Genomic DNA, 20,211 nt, shown 5'->3' with positions numbered 1-20,211 from the left:
GGCTATATTTTTCCATTCTTTTCTGTATAGTATACTGTGTTTTACTATACTACTGTGTTATACTACCATACCATAATATACTCTACTATTATGTGAACAACCAACTGTATATGTAAAGGTGGAAACACGCAATTCACACTTGACACAATTTCCTTATATTGGAACAATGGAAAATAGGCTAAATAATCATTCCCATCCCAAAAGTAAGCCTATGTGCACGAGGGTGTCACATAACTTTTGTCCAAGTTGTATATCAAAAAGACTGAATGTTGCAGAGAATGTATCAGATAAGAAATGTACTGACAAACAGAGTTATCAGAACTGATGGTGTTTATTCTGTTGAAGACTTGCCAAGTCATGTCCGTTGATAATGAATGAGAAAATTCTCTGAATCGTTTGAAAACTGACAAGTTGACATTCAGTTTAGTGATTTAAAACTCATGGCTACCCTTGAATCACATGCCACCATGTATTCAAAAGACACACATACATACGGTACACGTATACATTCAATTTGCAGTTTGCTATTCAAATCCAACCCATATACAACATCCACATAAGCACATGCCACTTTAACATTCAGAGCTCTAATACAGTGACATGACTGAGACAGACAGGTTTGAGACACTTGGACTGTAAATTCCAACATGTTGCATCCAGTGTAATCAACGACTTGCACAAAAGGCTACATGTAGCACTCCAGTGAGAACCATTACAGGGGCAAAGAAATAGCTCGGAGTGGGTTTCATTTCTTGTGTTCTTCAAAAATTATATTTTACTTGTACTAATGTTTCTTTTAAGTAGACATAATCTCATTGGTGTGGTTAGACTAGAGTGGGACTAGCCATAGAACCACCGTTTAACCTTATAACCTCACTGGCTAACAAAGCTAGCTAGACTGGTTAGCTAGGGTTTCTTCCTATTCCTTTGTTCATCTCATATCTGCAGTGAAATAAAACCTCAGATGGGGGAAGCCACTGAACATCTGCCCACCCTAAGGTCCATTTATAGGCCTACCCTATATTACTCCTGTAATATAATGACGTGCATGCAAGTTGGCAAACTAGCCTGTAACTTTGCATTCATGATCATCATAGAATTCCATTAGAAATGTGTCCACGTTACTTAATAATCGGTTTAAATTGATTGATTGATTTCCTTTGGTGTCATCACAATGTTACTATACTATACGGTACTATACTACTATATTATATTTCACTTATATATTACACTTTACTATACTATTCTAGTCTAAATGCTACGCTATGATACTACGCTTCATACTATTCTATTACAATTACTATTGTATACTATTCTATTCGACATTATACAATGCTGTACTATACTATTGTATTATGCTATACCATACTGACTGGACTATTGTATAGGCTATATTTTTCCATTCTTTTCTGTATAGTATACTGTGTTTTACTATACTACTGTGTTATACTACCATACCATAATATACTATACTATTACGTGAACAACCAACTGTATATGTAAAGGTGGAAACACGCAATTCACACTTGACACAATTTCCTTATATTGGAACAATGGAAAATAGGCTAAATAATCATTCCCATCCCAAAAGTAAGCCTATGTGCACGAGGGTGTCACATAACTTTTGTCCAAGTTGTATATCAAAAAGACTGAATGTTGCAGAGAATGTATCAGATAAGAAATGTACTGACAAACAGAGTTATCAGAACTGATGGTGTTTATTCTGTTGAAGACTTGCCAAGTCATGTCCGTTGATAATGAATGAGAAAATTCTCTGAATCGTTTGAAAACTGACAAGTTGACATTCAGTTTAGTGATTTAAAACTCATGGCTACCCTTGAATCACATGCCACCATGTATTCAAAAGACACACATACATACGGTACACGTATACATTCAATTTGCAGTTTGCTATTCAAATCCAACCCATATACAACATCCACATAAGCACATGCCACTTTAACATTCAGAGCTCTAATACAGTGACATGACTGAGACAGACAGGTTTGAGACACTTGGACTGTAAATTCCAACATGTTGCATCCAGTGTAATCAACGACTTGCACAAAAGGCTACATGTAGCACTCCAGTGAGAACCATTACAGGGGCAAAGAAATAGCTCGGAGTGGGTTTCATTTCTTGTGTTCTTCAAAAATTATATTTTACTTGTACTAATGTTTCTTTTAAGTAGACATAATCTCATTGGTGTGGTTAGACTAGAGTGGGACAAGCCATAGAACCACCGTTTAACCTTATAACCTCACTGGCTAACAAAGCTAGCTAGACTGGTTAGCTAGGGTTTCTTCCTATTCCTTTGTTCATCTCATATCTGCAGTGAAATAAAACCTCAGATGGGATTCATTGCCAACCATGTGTAGCTTATACGCCATACAGTAGTTATACTAATGTATGTTAGTACTTTAGCTAGCCCAGGTTACAATCAAAGATAGCTAGTAGCTCTTTAGCTAACCTAAAGAGCTACTAGTGATGCTACTTGGCAATAGAGGGTCAGGTTCTAGAAAACATCTACCTGCTGTACACCTACTATCCAACTTGTATCCAGATAGTAGGCCGATACAGATTAAGTGTGATGATGCATTTGCAGCAGTTAGATATAAACTGTATTTATTTGTGGTCCTGAATTATGAGCCTTTTAGCTCCTAATACATACAGTCCGTGTTTATCTCCCAAAATGTTAACCAGCATCAATTAATGAACTCTTCATTTTACTTAAAGTTTAAAATGCTCAGATAGTTATCTAATAACTCTAGATGCAATAAACGCACCGTATTTTTTATATATTTGTATTTACTTCTAGATTGTATAACATCATCGTTGACCTCTTTGTCCTCTTCACATGTTCCCTGACCTCCAGCATTAAGCTGGAAAACCTGTTGGCTCTGCACAGTGTGGGTTAATACAAGCAGAGTATTCCTCCCTCAGCAAAACGTTTGTCGAACTAAAACTCCAGTCTGCTGTAAGATGAGTGACACGATGTTGGTGAAGAAGCCAGCCATTCCTTGTGATAATTTGACTATGCATTGAGCTCATGCAGCTTATACACATATTACATGTAAGGGTGGCCACATGTTGCAATAAGCTATGGAGTTCAGTGTTACTGAAATACCCACAAGTGAGGTAAAGAACATCCCCAGTGCTTTTATACTATGGTCACTAATAAATGTACACACATCATTTTCATTATTAACATTCAAGCAACATGAAAACAAAAAAGAAGATGAGGAAATTAGGTTTCATGGGAGTGTTTGACCAGTCAGTACTTCCATGGAGCTGGGTGGTAATATTATCCACCACGGTTTCTAACAGCTTACAAAATGCCTGTAAACTTGTATTATTGTAAACACAACCCGGGGCTTTAAAAGACACAACAGAGAATGATGGAAACATGATGGGGCGCTGCCAAAGCCAACAGGTGACATGATATCAGCCATCGGCTGAAACTATATATGACAAGCGAGGTCGCACTGTAAACACAGACCTGCAACACAGTCATGCTGCTCCAGTTTTGGCATGTATTAATTACCATGATAATTAATAGCACAGTTGGTGTTTACTACTCCGTAAGCAGAAGAGGATGACTCTCATTTGCTTTTGTATAATTGTTTTTGAACTCCACTTGAATTATAAAGATAGAACAGATTAAAGGTTGGTCACATTTCCTAGTAATGCCTCTCTCTGACCCTCAGGCTGCTTTTATAGCAGTTTGTCATATGCAATAAGCAGTCTTAATTGTTATATAATACAATACCAGTAATATTTTTTGCAATAATAAAATGCACAAAAATCATGCAGTAGTATGCAAGCTGAATGCTAAGCTGCTCTTGTGACATGACGTGGCATCGCCGCAAGCCTTTAAACATGAATTCCATATATGAATGCACTGACTGCTTACGGCATTTGTCATAATGAGGGACAAAATGTCGTTGCTTTGGAAATCCTAGTGTGCTTTTTTTTGTTTTTATTTTTTTCTTCCTTCGGTACCTTTCTATGAGTCTGTAAACACAGTTCAGTTCCGGGAAGTTGCTTCCCCGTATGAATCATCACGCCCTCTGCGATCCCTGACGTCGAATGGTTCCTCATTTTATCGTCACTGAGCGGAAACATAAGAGGAAACAACTTTCTGGACTGGAAAGCTCCTTGTATCGGATTTAAAAATTCTTCCTGTGAGTTGCAATGTGTGCATCTGATCCCAGGGACACAGTTCTGCCCCGCTGCTCAAATACACCCATGACAGGCAATCAAACACAGTCACGCTGAGCAGAGGGAATGCAGAGTTTTCTTCATTCTCCCAATCATTGAGTACTTGGTCCTTATACAGGGTGAGGGTTGAGGCAGAGCTGAAAGAGGCTTACTGCTCCGCCTGAAGGCTATCGGTCTTGCTGCCGGATGCTTTGACGCAGGTCACCTCTTCAAATACCAACTCTAAGCACACACATGAGAGAGACATAAAGCGCAAGAAAACATGTTAGGAGTACTGTTTACAATGTTTAAATTGGTGGTGATGAATACTTTAAACCCGCTGAAGGTGGAAAAAGACACTTCCTTACAGTTTCAGTGTCACAACACAGGATACTTTCATATATAAACCAAGAGTCCTCTGGTGTAAGCTTTGATTTGGGGCCTTATCGTCGTGCTTGTTCAGCTTGGAATACTGGCCTGTATACCAATAAACTCAAAATAAGGATGCATAGCATGACTCACATCAGCTCTGAGCCATTTCACAAACCGGAAAAACTCCCTGCTGAAATGAAATGTAATCATATTCATGATGTAAGAAGATGGTATCTTTAAATATCTCAAATATTACTTTGGTGGTGGAGTACACATTCATACACATCAAAAGCTCTGCGGCTCAAAGCTCACTTTGGATCTGTGGCGTCGATTTGTGAAACTTCCATTTCTGCTAATCAAAAACTGCCCTTCTAAAATTGTTAACGCGAACAAAGTGAGTGCACTAGATTTGAATAAATACAGAACCAGATCATATCTGTACATTTTAAAATCCCAATTATCAGCTGGAAACAAGGAAACACACTATCACTCCCAAGACGCTTGGTTTGGGCCACTAAGCCTCCAACTATGACGCTTTAGATCCCGCTCTAGCGTCAATTTTGGACGTGGTAGGGATGGCGTGTAACTTTCCACTCATGCGCGTTTCACCTTTCCATTCTTCTAGAGTTCGGTCTTTACTCTCCAGCGTTTGGTCGTAAGGCAGGGCCTCTGGCTCGTCGTCTGGATCGTGGTACTGTGAGAAGTAAGGGTGGGACAGAGCCTCGCTGGCCGAGATCCTCCCATCACAGTCCAGAACCAGCATACGCTTCAGTAGATCGACAGCTAGCAGAGACAGAAACAGACAGAGAGGTTGAAGCCAAACCCGTATAACTGAATTACTCATTTGCAATATGCAGAGAACAACTTGAGCCTCTTGGAGCCATTCAATTGAATTTAAGAAGTTGATAACCCAATCTGGGGTGCATCACTCACCCAGTGGATTTGCTCCTCTGAAGATCTTCTCCAGGTCCTGCTGGGGCATGAAGGGAAGAGATTGGATGTACTTCTGTGCCTGCAAATAGAGACCAGCGTTCCAACTCTTGTGACAATGTGGATGATTTGTTAGTGATCTATCATCCCAACACTCACACATATTGACTACTCAATCAACCGTCTTGTCAATGGAGTGACCAATGGATCAATCAGAGCAGGTTGCCTGCGTCGGTGGAAGCAATATTACAACAGATTTATTTTTCCCAACCACCCCTCTATTCCTTCTTCCTTCTCTCACGTGTTCAGAGCAGATCTTCTTCAACAGGTCGGGTGTCGGAGTCCCAACCACCTCCATGATTCTCTTCAGCTGGTCTATATCTAGTGCAGGAGGAGTTAAGGGCTGTCAGGACGCGACCCGTCGTATTATCTTTGTCTCGGAGGAAAACGCAGAAACTCTACTTGCTGAGCTCCGCTGAGAGTTCTTTTCTAGTCAGCGTCTCCCACAAAGATCAGTAAATCAAATGTGTTTTAGCTCTGCTCTCAGACACAGAATACAACAACCTAGATAATTCAGCCTTTTGTGATCGCTCCCATTCATTCCCCACTTCTCTCTGTTGACACACCTCCCCTTCAGAAAGGCCCGGGATTGTAATGCAAATCCACCAGAGGTCCACGTCCACAGGGCATTAAAGAGGTAATGGGAGGTTGATGCTAAGAGGGGAAACAAGTTGCAAATTGCCGTGGGTCTTTCGCCATGTTGATAAAGGATACAGTCGGTGCCGGGAAAAAGGACTTTTCCCTTCAGCAGCTCTCCCATAATGCATCCCACTGACCAAATATCCACTGCAACAGAAACACCAGAGGTTTAATCATTTAATTGAGTTTGTGTTTAATAATAAAAAGCATATTAAATGTCTATAGCTTGGTGGCATTTTACCATTCTGATTGTAGTGCATCCAGTTCAGCATGATCTCCGGCGCTCGATACCAGCGAGTCGCCACGTACCCTGTCATCTCGTCGTCTGTCTGTCTGGCCAATCCAAAGTCAAGGATCTGCAGGACAGGAAGGCCATTTTTTTAACTGACAGAGTTCATAGGTTGGGGTGAAGGATTCGAAGGTTTCAGTCTTACCCTCAGCTCGCAGTCCTCATTTACTGCCACATTACTTGGCTTGAGGTCCTGGGAAAGATAGTAGAGCAGACAAATGGACAGAAACATGATTAAAATGATGGATGTGTCTGCAGAGAGACGGATCGCTATTAATACAGAATCAGCATAAACTACTCAGCTTCTGTTTGGAATCCATTTTTGTCCATTTTAACTACATTTACACATGTAGGTAAAATGAGTGCACCAGAAGAAGACCAAACAAAAATACAGCGATTAATTAATTAAATGAAAATAGTATTCTTAATGTGTTTTGAGTCATGTATGTGAGTGACTTTTCTATTTGGGTCATTGCACCCAACTTTACCAACCAAGAACCATGAAAGACACACTTTTTAAAGTTTGAATGTCACAAACTCACTTTTGGATTTACAATTCAAACACAGTTGTGTATCATTAATAACTTATTAATGGATACACTATTCTTTATCAACTTAAATGTATGGTGCAACACATTCACACGTATTCTGTGCTGCCAAACATTGTTGCCAAACCTGTGTCACTGAATATCTAGGGCAGATCACAGTTTCCCTCAAAAAAGACCAAAATATCAGGCTGAACCGCACGGCTACGTTGGGGGGGATACAAGGGGAAAGCTGTATGTTTCTTCTTTTCTTTTAACCTGGCAAATGCTGTTTTTTCTTTTTTTAAACTTGATGGTCAAAAAGGACAAGAAGGGCAAAGAGAAGGCACTCACTCTGTGAATCAATCCTGCTGAATGGATGTACTGTTCGTGGAGCAGGAGGATGGGGGAGGAGAAAGAGGACATAAAGAGAGACAGGGGTCAACAGTGCAGTTCACAATATTAGCCTAAAGGGAGACTGCTTTTGTCTCTCCCATAGTAACCATGAAGGCCCTGCCGGCTGCTGGATTGATTCAGTGTGAACATGCAAGCTTTGGACAGAATCCACAAAGAATAACAGAACGTCAAACTCAATATAAATATAGAAAGTGTTGGTGCAACATAGACTGTGGTGTCCACATTGTGTCAGAAAGGCTGCTGACAGGCTGCATTAACTTTAAGCATGGTGTGCCACAGAGCTGCCATGGGATACATGGAGAAATTGAAGCTCAACAAATATGGATAAAAATCATATAGAGCCTGTGACACATGGACATTGTTGTGATTGAGAGCATTTGAAAACTAGTAAGCAAGGGAGCAAAGACGTCTAGAGGGTTAGCTCAAAGTAATGGATCATTGTTCAAATAGTTAGCTCAAAGTAATGGTTAAATAGTTTCCAAATTAGTAGACAGATTGCAAACTTGACGATAGCAACATAAACATCAATCTCGCAACCCATTGGCTATCGGTCTGACGAGCGTTTAGCCTCTGGGGACAACAGACAACTTTTCTGAGGTTACATTTCGTGTTTACAAATATCCGGACCAGGAATTCCTCTTACGTGCACAGCCCATCGCTTACAGTCCGATTAGCGACTTGAGACTGGCGTTGAGAGGCCAGACTGAATCATAAGTAGCCAGTTTACACCTCATTTTGAACCAATACAAAGCTAAAAAATGGACGATAGATGATGGGTTACGAGATTGCCTTTTCGGCCAATACATAATGCGGAAATCAGAACGCCTTTCATACAAAACTCTTGTCCCGTTACCTACCAATTCTGACTTCCTATGCATATATCTATTGGCAGTTTAATTTTAAAAAAATATTTTTTACTTTTATATAATCAATAGTGCAAAAAAGCATCCAGTTTGAAATGAGTTAATTGGAACATGACGAGTAAAGCCTATAGAGGGGTACCTCTTCTTGTGTGGTTCATCAGACTAAAGGTCAGGAATCCCTGGCGCACTATCTGCATGCTAACTAGCGTTCCATGCACGTCTGGCACACATCAGGTGCCTCATGATGCTGCAAATTACCTTGAGGCCGCGCAGAAGCTGGTAAATTAGGAACTGCACATGCTCGTCTGACAGCCTCTGAAATTTAACGATGTTGTTGAGGTCTGCGCCCATCAGGTTAGTCACCAGGTAGCTGGAAACGAGAAGAGCGCATGAGTGAATGGGGGCTTGGGAGGAGAACACAGTGATGCTGCCATGGCAACCGCAAGACATCTCCGCAAGCCTATAATCCCCCGGGATGGCCTCCACCAACGCCGACCTGCCCTCTTATAACGGAAATAATTGCATTTCTGTTGGTGAAAGGTGTACAACTGTGTATGGCTTGCAGTAAACATGATTTACAGTTCATTGAAGTCCTCTAATGCTGCAGCAGGCGTGAAGACATCCAGCAGTCCTATTACCTGCGGAGACAGAGAGAAAGCTGATCAATAACAGAGGGGAAACATGCAGAGCAACTGCCCGTCTCCGGGTATTTTCACGAGGAGCAGCGACTGACATTCTCGTGTTTCATGTGCTTGAGCAGCCTGAGTTCCCGGTATGAGCGGCGGCTGTGGATCAGGGACTGAAAAGGCCTGGACAGCTTCTTCACCGCCACCTTCTGCCGCGAGACGACGTCATACGCCGAGCTGGCGAGAGAAAACAGGGAGAAAGGAAGAGTTAGATATTAGGTTTGACACCACGGTATGGTAAATATATGAAGTTAAGGGCTAATTTCTTGCTGTCTTCCTCCTTAGATTTTGTACCTTTAATTAAGAAAGGAGCTAGGCTAAGTCCTGCACATTGTCAATTTGCTGTTTTCACACAGGAACTAAACAAATGAGATATAATATGTTAATTAGAATAGTGATTTTGCTTCTTTTGGACATAGTTGTTTTCCTCTCGGTCTCCAGTCTTTATTCCCTATTATTCCCAAAATACCAGACTTTTCTTCAAACCTGGAATCAGCTGATGCTATATGTCAGTGATAAAAGATTGAGGGAATGAGACAGACCGAACGGTGAATGCAGAAAGAGAGGGATTAGGTGAAAGAGGATGTGGTGGAAACAAGAGGGATGCGGATGTCAGATATTGTAAAAGTGCGGTGGTTTTATTTCATCTGGCTCTTTTGAAATGTAAATGTCTTTCCACACATCGAGCGCTCAGCCCCGTTGCTGCTTCTGATGCCGCTGCCTTTGTGGTGCCAACGCCTTTTCAACACTCTCAGTAGAATAATAACACAGCCGGCAGAGAAACCCGTCAGACAGACAAACAGGAAGGAAACAGGGGCGATAATTGTGAAATACTGCGCAACACTGCAGAAATAGAGCAAGAAGTGAAACGCTGACTGGAAAGTGGACTGAGAAGACATTGAAAAGAACATTTGTATGTAGCACTGACGCAATGCGTGGGTATAAACTCTATTATTTGGAATATACCAATAGTTTATGTTATCTTTGATCACTTTGATCACAAAGGAAAACAACCTCCTCCTTTCACTTCAAGTCCATCTGAATGTGTGAGGGCTTCAGGTATTTCTCAGCAGTAAGTTGTGCTTTTGGAGAGACCAAAACCCAAACGATCATCCTAAACTTAAGTTTCCCAAAACCCTCGACTACCTTGTTTGACAGCTTTTTGTCAGAAAGATCTGCAGTTAAATGCTTGACATGTAGTATTCAGCTGTCAGTTTTAGTTGAGGCCGGACCGTTGAGACAGTGACACTTTTTTTTGTTGGTGTGGAAAAAAACAACCTGTAAGCAACAACTGCTTCCTTAAAACCCACCCCGTCTTGTTGCACATCACTTTTAATCTATTGCAGTTGCGATTTCTGACTTTTCAGCAATGGCCCAGTGACAGTGCTACGAGAAAAAGAAGCCAGAAACTCTTTTATTCCTAAAGAAAAAGAACCTCAGTTCACAGCGGGAACAGGATGTGGTCTTCGTTAGACAGTGGCCACCAAATGATGCGTGTCTCCTGCACTCCCTGTAAATATCGCAGCATCATTTCACGGTGACCTACAATGCCCACATGCACGAGTAAACAACACTCTTGCATCCATGTGTCTTTTGCAATCGCCTGCTGCCGGTCCGTATGTCACCGTCGGGCTAAAGCCGGGACGGCAGCCAGTTTCCTCCTTCTCTGACATGAACCAGGCCTCTGTGCCTCGCACATACCTTCCTCCCTGCCATCATCCGTACATGGGTCTGACTGCACTGCTGCCAGCGCACGCGGCTCAGCCGAGGCATCGATTTCACTCATCTTCTTTTGTCTTTTTTTTAAAAAGACAAAAGAAGATGAGTGAAATCGATATAAAAAATGATATCCGAGCTCTTAACGCACTGACAGTTTCAAGAGGGGAAAGTGGCAGCTAATATCCAATGTGAGGTGATTCAAGTACATTGTTTAACGGTTTTCATGTACATGTTCTGGTCTTAGCAGTTCATGTGATTTGTTCTGATTAAATCAAGAGTACATGGTTGCATCTATCTGAATGGGGGGAGGGTGTTGAATCTGGTAAGTACCGAGAGGAAATCATAATTTATTCTATAAATTATTGTCCACAGGGTTTGTTGCATGCATTACCCATTCATCCAGGAGCCAAGACGAGATACATCTCACATGTCTGGATGCTTAATATTAAGCTACGGGCCAGCAGCCGTTAGCTTATCTTAGCATGAAGACTGGAAATTGGGGCGCAGGTAGCATTGCTCAGTCCAAAAGAAGAGTCCAAAAGTCCACATTCAGCACTTCTAAAGCTCACACATTATATATTGTGCGTTTAATTCATACAAAAAAGAAATTAAAAAATGACAATTTGTGGGTTTACTGAATGGACAGACATGAGATTGGTATCAATCTGTTCATCGATCTCTCTGCAAGAAAACAAATGATCGTAATTTCCAAAATGGGTGAAACAATATCTTTAAGTCCTATATGCTGCCAAGTATACACCGCCCCCCCCCCCCCCCCCCCCCATCACATATATAAACCTCATCATTATAGCCAGCATCAATCTGTGGATTTAATGGAAACCCTGATCCAGTTCTCTGCGACAATATGACAAGCACAGACAGCAGTTTTGTCTGGACAAAATGAAGCAGTCATGTTTTATTCACAGCTGTCCAAATGAGATGCCAATGTTTTGGTTTGCTGAACAGATGTTACATATGGTGACATGAGATGAAAGCAGCCTTGGTCTCGACCGGTCCAAAATTGGTGGCCCACTTTTCGTGTCCAGAAGCGGAAAAGAGAATATTTGGGATGGGATTAGGGTTTGGAGGCGGAGAGCTGAGAAGACAATCAGTCTGGATTAGGCTGGGGATATCACAGCGCTCAGTACTCCAAACTTTTTGTCTCATGACTTATCAAAATTCCAGAGGCACTGCGTGTTAAATTATTAAACTGGCTTTGTATTTCCGACTCCTCTCTCCCTTGGGTCTGCGCTTAGCAACTCTAAAACCTTACTCCCTAATATACTCCCTCGCACCGGCTGCGCTGCCCTCGTTCTAAACTCTACGTCTTTCGGGTTCCCCGTCTCAGATCCTTGGCCTCAGGCCCGCGGTCTCAAGAGGGTTCACCGTGCGATAAATTATGAGAGTCGGTTTACTGTGCGTCTCAAGGGGTAGTAGACTGTGGGACGACCCTAACCCCCCCCCATAACGCCACATGCCTACATATGTCGCGTTGTGAACCCCCATCCCTCGGCCGCTTGAGGAAGGTTCTTGACAATGGGTGTGGGTGTGGAGGAATGCCCTTTGTGTGTGTGTGTGTGTGTGTGTGTGTGTGTGTGTGTGTGTGTGTGACGGCCTACTACGGGAGGAGAGAAACACCTGTCAGGCTGCGTCTACAGCTTCAAGGTCTTCTGGCGATTCCAAAGACACCAGACAGAGAAAACACATCACTTCCTGTGTGGCGGGACACAGCACACCACTGAACGGAGGCTTTGATGACACTGCACGCGCCTTCATGGAAGCCGTAAATGGGAATCAAACCTCAACCGTGGCAGTTGATTTTTCCGAAAATGCCCAGGGGCAAATAATCATCCCGAGGGGCGAGTGAAATAGCTGAAAGCAAAGTCGTCATCGCGCTGCCTACCTTTTCTTTTTTAGATTTGACTTATGTGCTATTTTGAGCTTTGAAGCTGCAATATCGGCAAGATGTTTACCCACAAAACCCTCCCTTGGGAGCCTGAATCGTAAAGTGGGGCCCCAGCGGGCAGAAAGTGTCTTAATTGACATCTGACTAGACAGGAAGTCAGCTGCGAGGATAAAAGCTCCTTTCTGAGGATACAGCAGGCCAGCCTCCACGCTTCATGCCCTCGCTGTGGTGTTTGTGATTTGAAGGGGAAGCGGAGCAATCCTGTCCTGCCAAAGTGAGAATAATGTGAATTCATCTCACATTTTAAGAGTCAGTCCGCAATGTCTCTTCGCCGACACAGAGGAAGCCCCACTCCCCCCACACACACACACACACAAAAGGACACATTTAAACTTCACAAACTATGACCGAGTGTCTGCTAAACATCTCCATGCTCCATCTGGAGAAATTTGGACTCGCCGGCATTAAATCTCGTGTCTCATCCTGCTGGTTCAAAGCACCACAGGATTTGGACTTCATACAAGCGTAGCAAAGCTGGCCCACATTTCTTTTCCCCTCTCTGATCGCCTGGAAAGGCTCAGTTGGGCATATTGAGTCAGGGGTGTCGTCAAAAGAATTTACTGCGCAGCTGACAGGAGAAGAAGGATTCTTCGTTTTACATCGACACGAAGCATCTTATAAAATGTTTGGCTGTCTCGATCACTTCTCCCTTAAAGAGTTTCAGACCACTTTGGTTACCGCTCACTGACAAACTCATCGTTTTTAAAAATGTGATTATCCCACTCTCTCCACATTTCCTTACAGGTAACCCATCTGCCTGCTATTATAGCTTAATTAGTATTGACTGTCGGAGGAGGTTATCACCATGACACATCGCCATGGCAACGCGATCCCACTAGCTGATACAGAATTGAAGCCGTTGCATGTTGCAAGAGTGGAAATGTCTGCATCCACGCACGGTGTCACGCAAAGAGGAGACATGTGTTTGATATGTGTGAAACCATGGTGATGAATGCATGATGCACTGAGAGCAGCTGGGCCCGGGTCTTCCCTTTCCAGATGTGGCATACATCTTTAGAGTCCCAGGACAGCAGCCTCTGCAGGCTCATATTCAGAGGTGTGTGTGTGTGTCTTAATATATGGCTGACAGCAGAAGGCTTCACATAAAGAAGTCATGTTCATTTGCATACTGAAACACAGAAATAATAATATTATTTTATATTTTTCTATAATGTTGATCACGAAGCAACAAAGAAAATGGGATGATAATAATAATAATAATAATAATACGCTGGTAATAACAACAATTAACAATAAAATAAAATAAACAATCAGTTCCCATAAGCTGCTTCATATCCTCCATATATATATATATATATATATATATATATATATATATATATATATATATATATATATATATATAAATACGTATATATATATATATATTTTTAATATATATATATAAATATATATATAATACGTGTATATATATATATATATATATACACACACACAGTATAATCCCCATAGAACCGACGTTACGCATCGCTATGCTGATGCAAACGCCCGATGTACGGTCAATGTTGTGGCTGAACAGCCTCGCCCCTCCGCCCGACCTGCACACACTCACCACACCGAGCCGTAGGCTCCGGAGCCCACCGGCGTCAGGTTCTGGTACCGCTCCGGAACCTCCCACACAGTCTTGTTCAGCTCCTGCTGGTAGAATCCCGGTCTGGCAGACATTTCTCCGCGCCGGCTACGGAAAGGAAAGGAGTGAGCCCGAACAGGAAGAGGAAGAATGGAAATGAAGGCGGGGGGAATAACGGCAGAAAGGACCGGAGGTGCGGGCCGCCGTCTGCTGCCTGAGCGGAGCTGCTGTTGTTCACACAGTCTCTCTTTCTTTCTCTCTCTCTGTCTGTCTCTCTCTCTCTCTCTCTCTCTCTCTCTCTCTCTCGCTCGCTCTCTCTCTCTCTCTCTCTCTCTGTGTGGTTGAAGTAAGTAACAGAGATAACAACATATTATATTATTCAAGCTTAAGACTTTACAGTGCATTATGTAACATGAGTGAGTTGTTGACATTATATTCTGTAAATACACAAAACAACAAGACACGAAACTAATCACAGCAAAATAAACTGTATCTGTATCTATGACACCTAAACGTGTTATGTAAATCCGTATCCGTATAGTCAGGATGGCCGAGCGGTCTAAGGCGCTGCGTTCAGGTCGCAGTCTCCCCTGGAGGCGTGGGTTCGAATCCCACTTCTGACATCAAAACTTTTTGAAGACAAAAATTAATTGTCCAATGTTGCGCTGCGCAGTCACGATTGGCCGAGTCCAATGTGACGCCGCAGCGCCATTTGCCCAAATCCTTGTTGAGCGAGCACAGCGATTGGCCGCTGACAATGGATTTTTGCTGGCCTCGCCTGATCCAGGTAGTCGCAGGCTCCCCTGGAGGCGTGGTTTCCAATCCCACTTCCGACATGTAAATATGTTCACAGCTGAAGAAATAAAGCAGTCTGTTATCCCTAATTGTAATTTAATGAACCACTTTGGTCCAGCTTTCAAATTGATGTCACCAAGAACACACTAAATGACATAACTTCAGTGCAACATAAAAAGGAACCGCACACAATATGAAGAAGAAAAAACACATTTGCAATGAGCAGGCTGGATGAACTACCAATACTAATGTTGTATTTATCAACTGAAGTTACAACACAACACTGACAAAATTCTCAGTCAGTGCAACTAATGTAAGTTCTGTGTCCCATCACAATGCCATCATAAGTCATGTGACTGAGCTTGTCGTTGGGCTCATAAACACAGACAGACAGTCTGTGAGCTGTCTGTCAGTAATCCGGCTCCTGGACTTTGATTTGGTGATTTTCTGAATTTTGACCGTTGGTGGTATCGTAAATAAGCACTATATAGCCGCAGTGGAATAGAATGGACACATCTACATTGTGCAACAGTCTCTGTCTCTGCACCTCTGCTTACTCGACCGGTGCTCGCTTTCCGCTCTGACCTGATTATAATCAGTCTGAAGCTGCTTTCTTCTTGCCTGTGGAGTCTGTCTTCAGTTGCATAAGGAGCGGGCCGGGCGTTTCTGTTTGCAAATCCAGGTGCACGAGGACGCGCTGAGAACACATTAAAACGTTTCCCTTCACGATAAGGTGTCTGGTCTGTTAAAGCGAATATTAGTACGCATTGTTATGACCACATTTCGACATGAGGTGCCATGGTGTAATGGTTAGCACTCTGGACTCTGAATCCAGCGATCCGAGTTCAAATCTCGGTGGGACCTGAATTATAAATTTTATATTCTCGCTAATACTGAGTCAGGTAGGTCAAAAGTTACCTTACCGTCACCGTATCCCATTTGATTATTATTATTAGTATTAGTAGTCATGCACATATAATCACCTCAACCTGTATCAAGTTACTAAGTGTTTATTTGTATAAGTGCGTGGGTCAAATCTCACTTCTGACTGCCTGTGAGCTTTCTCCTGCTGCCATAGAAAATGTTCACTCTCCAGCTGATCTTTACAATTGTTCTTAAGGGGAGTCATGAGGTTCTTGTGGTCTTTGTCCTGCATCTCCAGCTTTGCAAGATAGTTGCTCTGGGCTGTTTCCAGTAGTGCTGTGAGGGATGACTGTTCCTGGCAGCATAGACGCTCAGTTTCTAGCAGGTCTTCTGTGTTTTTGTGAGCTACCAATTGAAATTATATTCTGGAAATACACAACAACAACAACAACAAGACCCGAAACTAATCACGTAAGAAGAAACTGAAATACTTTTTTAAATTCGGAACCGGCGAGCAAATAATGCCACCTGGTGGTAAACACCTGCTAGTGCGAGCGGTGTCAAGAGCAGCACCAATATAAAGTATTTAATTTACCAACGAGGACTAATGTAAGTAAGAAGTCTCACATGCTGTCTTCAGATGACGTAATGATTTATATAGGCAGGAGGGCCGAGCGGTCCAAGGCGCTGCTTCAAGCGTGATTTAGCGAACTGAAAGGAGAACCAGAGTTCATTTGGAGATGCAACACATACAAAATAATTCATACAAAACATGAATTACAAAAAATTCACCATTGACACATTTAGAACGGGGCGTAGAGAAGTCCGCGCGGAGTCCAGACCACGACCTGTGGAGCAGAACCAAGAGGTGCTGGTGCTGAGCCTGACACCTGGATGTCTGATGTCATGTGGCGGCGTGATATAGGACGTGTACCTGTGAGACATGGAGAGCGTGATTGGTCGAGTCCAATGTGACAGATGAAATGAATATGTAATGTACGAATAAAGTATAAATACAGAATATAATTATAAATGTTGAAATACATATATTCCTCTCTAAGCGTCAGAATTGACCTCATTACAATTATTATTCAGAAATGTATACATGAATCTAAGTGAATGAAGATTTAGAAAAAAAAATTGCAATATTTATTTATGTCCTGTTTAATTATCAACTTTTATTATTTGTGGACTTATTCTTGTATTTCAGCATTTACTTATAATGTTATTCATTAATACCTTTATTTACTATTGTATTTATTTCACAATTAATTAATTATTTTATTTATTGAAGGATTGACCTACCCGAATGACGTGGAAGCCTTAGTTTAGGACAAACAGTGAATGTGAGAACATATATTTACTGTGAGTTCATAGTATGCTGATGTTTAAACGTCATTTCTAAAAGCATTAAAAAATAAAAGAAAGTAATTATATGGCTATTGTAAAATACAAAATTATATTCTACTTGAATTATTTAAATGTTACATTGTGTTGTTTAACCCGTAACCAGTAGGATGTATGAATATGACAAATCTGTCTGATGGTTCTGTTCTGCATCGTGCTTTGTCCTCTCTGCTTGTCTCATCGTCTTCCTTGCGTCTCTGTAAAAGACAAATGGCAGAAAAGGAGAGGTATTGTTATTAAACAGCAACCAAAAGAAATCTGTATTTGAAAATCGAGATAATTAAATAAATATTTGTTTACCTTTTGTGAAGGGGGGGGGTTTCCCAAAGCATGCTGGCTCCTTGCCCCCATGTCTCCTCTTTGGAACAATCCACCTGGACATGATGAGATGGATCAAAATGTGTTCTTCTCTTTCCTGAGTGACAGGGTTCACAGTGAGTATGCCGTCTCGTCTCCTTGTCTCGTCTCCTCGTCTCCTCGTCTCGTCTCCTCGTCTCGTCTGGACTCCTCTTCTCTCTCTGAAAGACACATTGCAGATGAGGGTGATAACAGATGCTGCAGACACTTGTATTAAGACGTCGCTACTTCCCCATGAACACTACAGATGGTCTGTCAAAGTCTAATTCCATTGGTTTGGTTAACTCTTCCTGTTCTCTTTTCTGTCCACAGCTGCTGCTCCGGTTAGCAGAGAGAGAAGCGCTGGTGGGGTGAATGTCTTCTCTGGCGTCGGTCTTGTTTGTTCTGGTCCTCTGATGCTTCTTCTATCAGCCATGTTGTTCCTCGTCGACCTGCCTGTCTTTGGTGGATCAGCAGTGTGGTTGGCTCTGACTCTCGTCTTCTCATATCTCCAACTGAAGTCTTAAACTTGTGATGCTATAGTGATGAGTCCGATTCAGCAGTACTTAAAAAGATCCATTTGAACAGCTAACGATGTTCCAGCTGCAGGAGGACAGGTGTCTGTCCCAACACACACTGGGCAGGTGGGGTAAACCTTATGGCCCAGGGTGGCATTTAGAGTTCCCAACTCCCACGTAGTTAATGCCGGGCACACAGGCCAGCACCAAGACATAAAGAAAGGTGCAGGACGCAAACATATGTACAATGTTACTCCCTCAGTCAACCATATTATTTATACGGGGCATGTCCTCAAGGGCCCCGTTGCAAGGCGCTATACAATGGGAGACCTCAGGGGTCAAAATAATCCATCCCGAGGTTTAATCCACAAGGGGCCGACCGAGAGCTGGAGCAGGACAAATGTCCATCACAGTCTCAAGCGTTTCTTTGGTGGAGACTTGCTGCTGACGTCCTCCTCCTCCTCCTCCTCCTCCTCCTCCTCCTCGGTGTCCTCCCTCTTCTCGGGTCTCGGAGTCTTTGCATAGCTCGCCGACCTTTTGATGAACTGACAGTGGGCCGACATGAGAACGCGTCCATCAGCACCGTAGTCGGTCACTCTCCAGCGGTCGGTCAACTCGGTGCTCTCAGACAGTGGAGATGACTCTGGTGGCGACGCTGCCGTCCAGCTCCATGTCCCAGACACAGTTCCCGGGGTCGGCCCTCAGGGCCCCGAGCTCCGCCCTGTCTGGAAGAACCAGTGTCAGCATGTTCGGAGGAGAGGAGCTCTGAATGCAATCAAAGGGAAGTCCTTGTAACCTGTGACAGGCTGTGCTACAGGCTGAGGACGGTGTTCTCCATGAAGTCAGTATTGGTGCCACTCAGTGGGCGGTTCCTCAAGTTGGTAACAAGCATTTGAAGAACTGATCGGGGCCTCGGCAGCCCAACTGAACAAAAAGAGGGGGAAAAGGAGCATTCGTCATGACATAATGGGACCAATTAAAACCTGAACGTTAATGACTTTAAAACGGTTCCCTTCACTGCAGGACTTATTAGACAAAACCTTATTTACATGTGAGAATATCCATGCGGTTCTAGCCCAAAAAATAATAATGTGAACTTGTCCTTGTATCGTAAATGTGAAAAGTACATTTATAAAACCCAACATGACATCAAACAGCTTAACATCTGTTCTAAGTTTGTGAATTAGCATGTTGTAGACACTGAACAGGTTCTGCTGTTAGATTGTAGCAATTCAAAAGTAAATGAAACACTAAATACATGATATTGGGATGATCTGTCTGCTTCTGCTTGTATTTTTATTTATCTATTTATTTTGAATAATATTCGTTCCAATCATTTATTTATTTTAGATTTGTAAAGCTTTAATTCACTGAGGAATTAGTGGTGTTTCCCTTCTCCATAACAGTCTAGTCTAATTGATATCTAGAGTCTCTGGTGAAAAATCAACAGCTTCACTCTTACTCTCAAACTCTCTCTCTCTCTCTCTCTCTCTCTCTCTCTCTCGCTCTCTCTCTCTCTCTCCCCCTGTGGCTGAAGTAAGTAACAGAAAACAACATATTATATTATCAAGCAATAAAGCTTAAGGCTTATTTACAGTGCATTATTTAACATAAATGTGTTGTTGGAATTCTACAACAACAACAACAACAACAACAACAACAACAGCAATAGGACACTGCTGTCTCAAGGCAGATTATGGGACAAAAAAAGCAAAACACAATGACATTTCTATGTAACACTCAAATGAACTGTCCGAAATAACATAGAAGACAAATATTATAGTGTATTATATTATATTATATTATTATATTGTATTTTATTATATATTATATACTATCAAGCATGAAAGGTTAAGGCTAAATTACAGTGCAATATGTATGAGTGAGTTGAAAATACATAAAACAACAAGACGCAAAACTGATCACAGCAAAAGAAACAGAAATACTTTCTTAGGTTTGGTTCTGGTGAGCAAACAATGGCCTCTTGTGGTAAATATCGATTATTCCAAAAAGTGTTATGAACAGGATCAGTGTA

General features: G+C 42.2%; 1 protein-coding gene and 2 non-coding genes across 4 annotated transcripts; 2 read left to right on the top strand and 1 right to left on the bottom strand.

Annotated features, from left to right (window-relative positions):
- Positions 1-1,699: 1,699 nt before the first annotated feature.
- On the bottom strand, positions 1,700-17,840 carry LOC117726208 (mitogen-activated protein kinase 11-like). Of its 2 annotated transcripts, XM_034526345.1 has the most exons (15): positions 17,623-17,840; positions 16,708-17,519; positions 16,543-16,626; positions 14,239-15,109; positions 9,028-9,157; positions 8,874-8,932; positions 8,553-8,664; positions 7,369-7,398; positions 6,636-6,683; positions 6,443-6,557; positions 6,277-6,348; positions 5,804-5,883; positions 5,506-5,584; positions 5,182-5,355; positions 1,700-4,443 (listed from the first exon to the last, which is right to left on the bottom strand). In XM_034526345.1, exons 4-15 carry the CDS (start codon positions 14,685-14,687, stop codon positions 4,370-4,372), a joined length of 1,422 nt encoding a protein of 473 aa, XP_034382236.1. In that variant the 5' UTR covers positions 14,688-15,109; positions 16,543-16,626; positions 16,708-17,519; positions 17,623-17,840; the 3' UTR covers positions 1,700-4,369. The 2 variants fall into 2 exon arrangements, with proteins under 2 accessions (XP_034382236.1, XP_034382235.1); XM_034526344.1 differs by lacking the exons at positions 16,543-16,626; positions 16,708-17,519; positions 17,623-17,840 and having other exon boundaries at positions 1,700-5,355; positions 14,239-14,917.
- On the top strand, positions 14,797-14,879 carry trnal-cag. The gene has a single exon. It is a non-coding gene; the product is annotated as a tRNA-Leu (tRNA).
- trnaq-cug lies at positions 15,844-15,915 on the top strand. The gene has a single exon. It is a non-coding gene; the product is annotated as a tRNA-Gln (tRNA).
- Positions 17,841-20,211: the final 2,371 nt, after the last annotated feature.

The sequence above is a fragment of the Cyclopterus lumpus genome, chromosome 23 (assembly GCF_009769545.1).
Source record: "Cyclopterus lumpus isolate fCycLum1 chromosome 23, fCycLum1.pri, whole genome shotgun sequence".
NCBI classification, from domain to species: Eukaryota; Metazoa; Chordata; class Actinopteri; order Perciformes; family Cyclopteridae; genus Cyclopterus; species Cyclopterus lumpus.
This window is presented reverse-complemented; position numbering and strand designations above follow the sequence as displayed.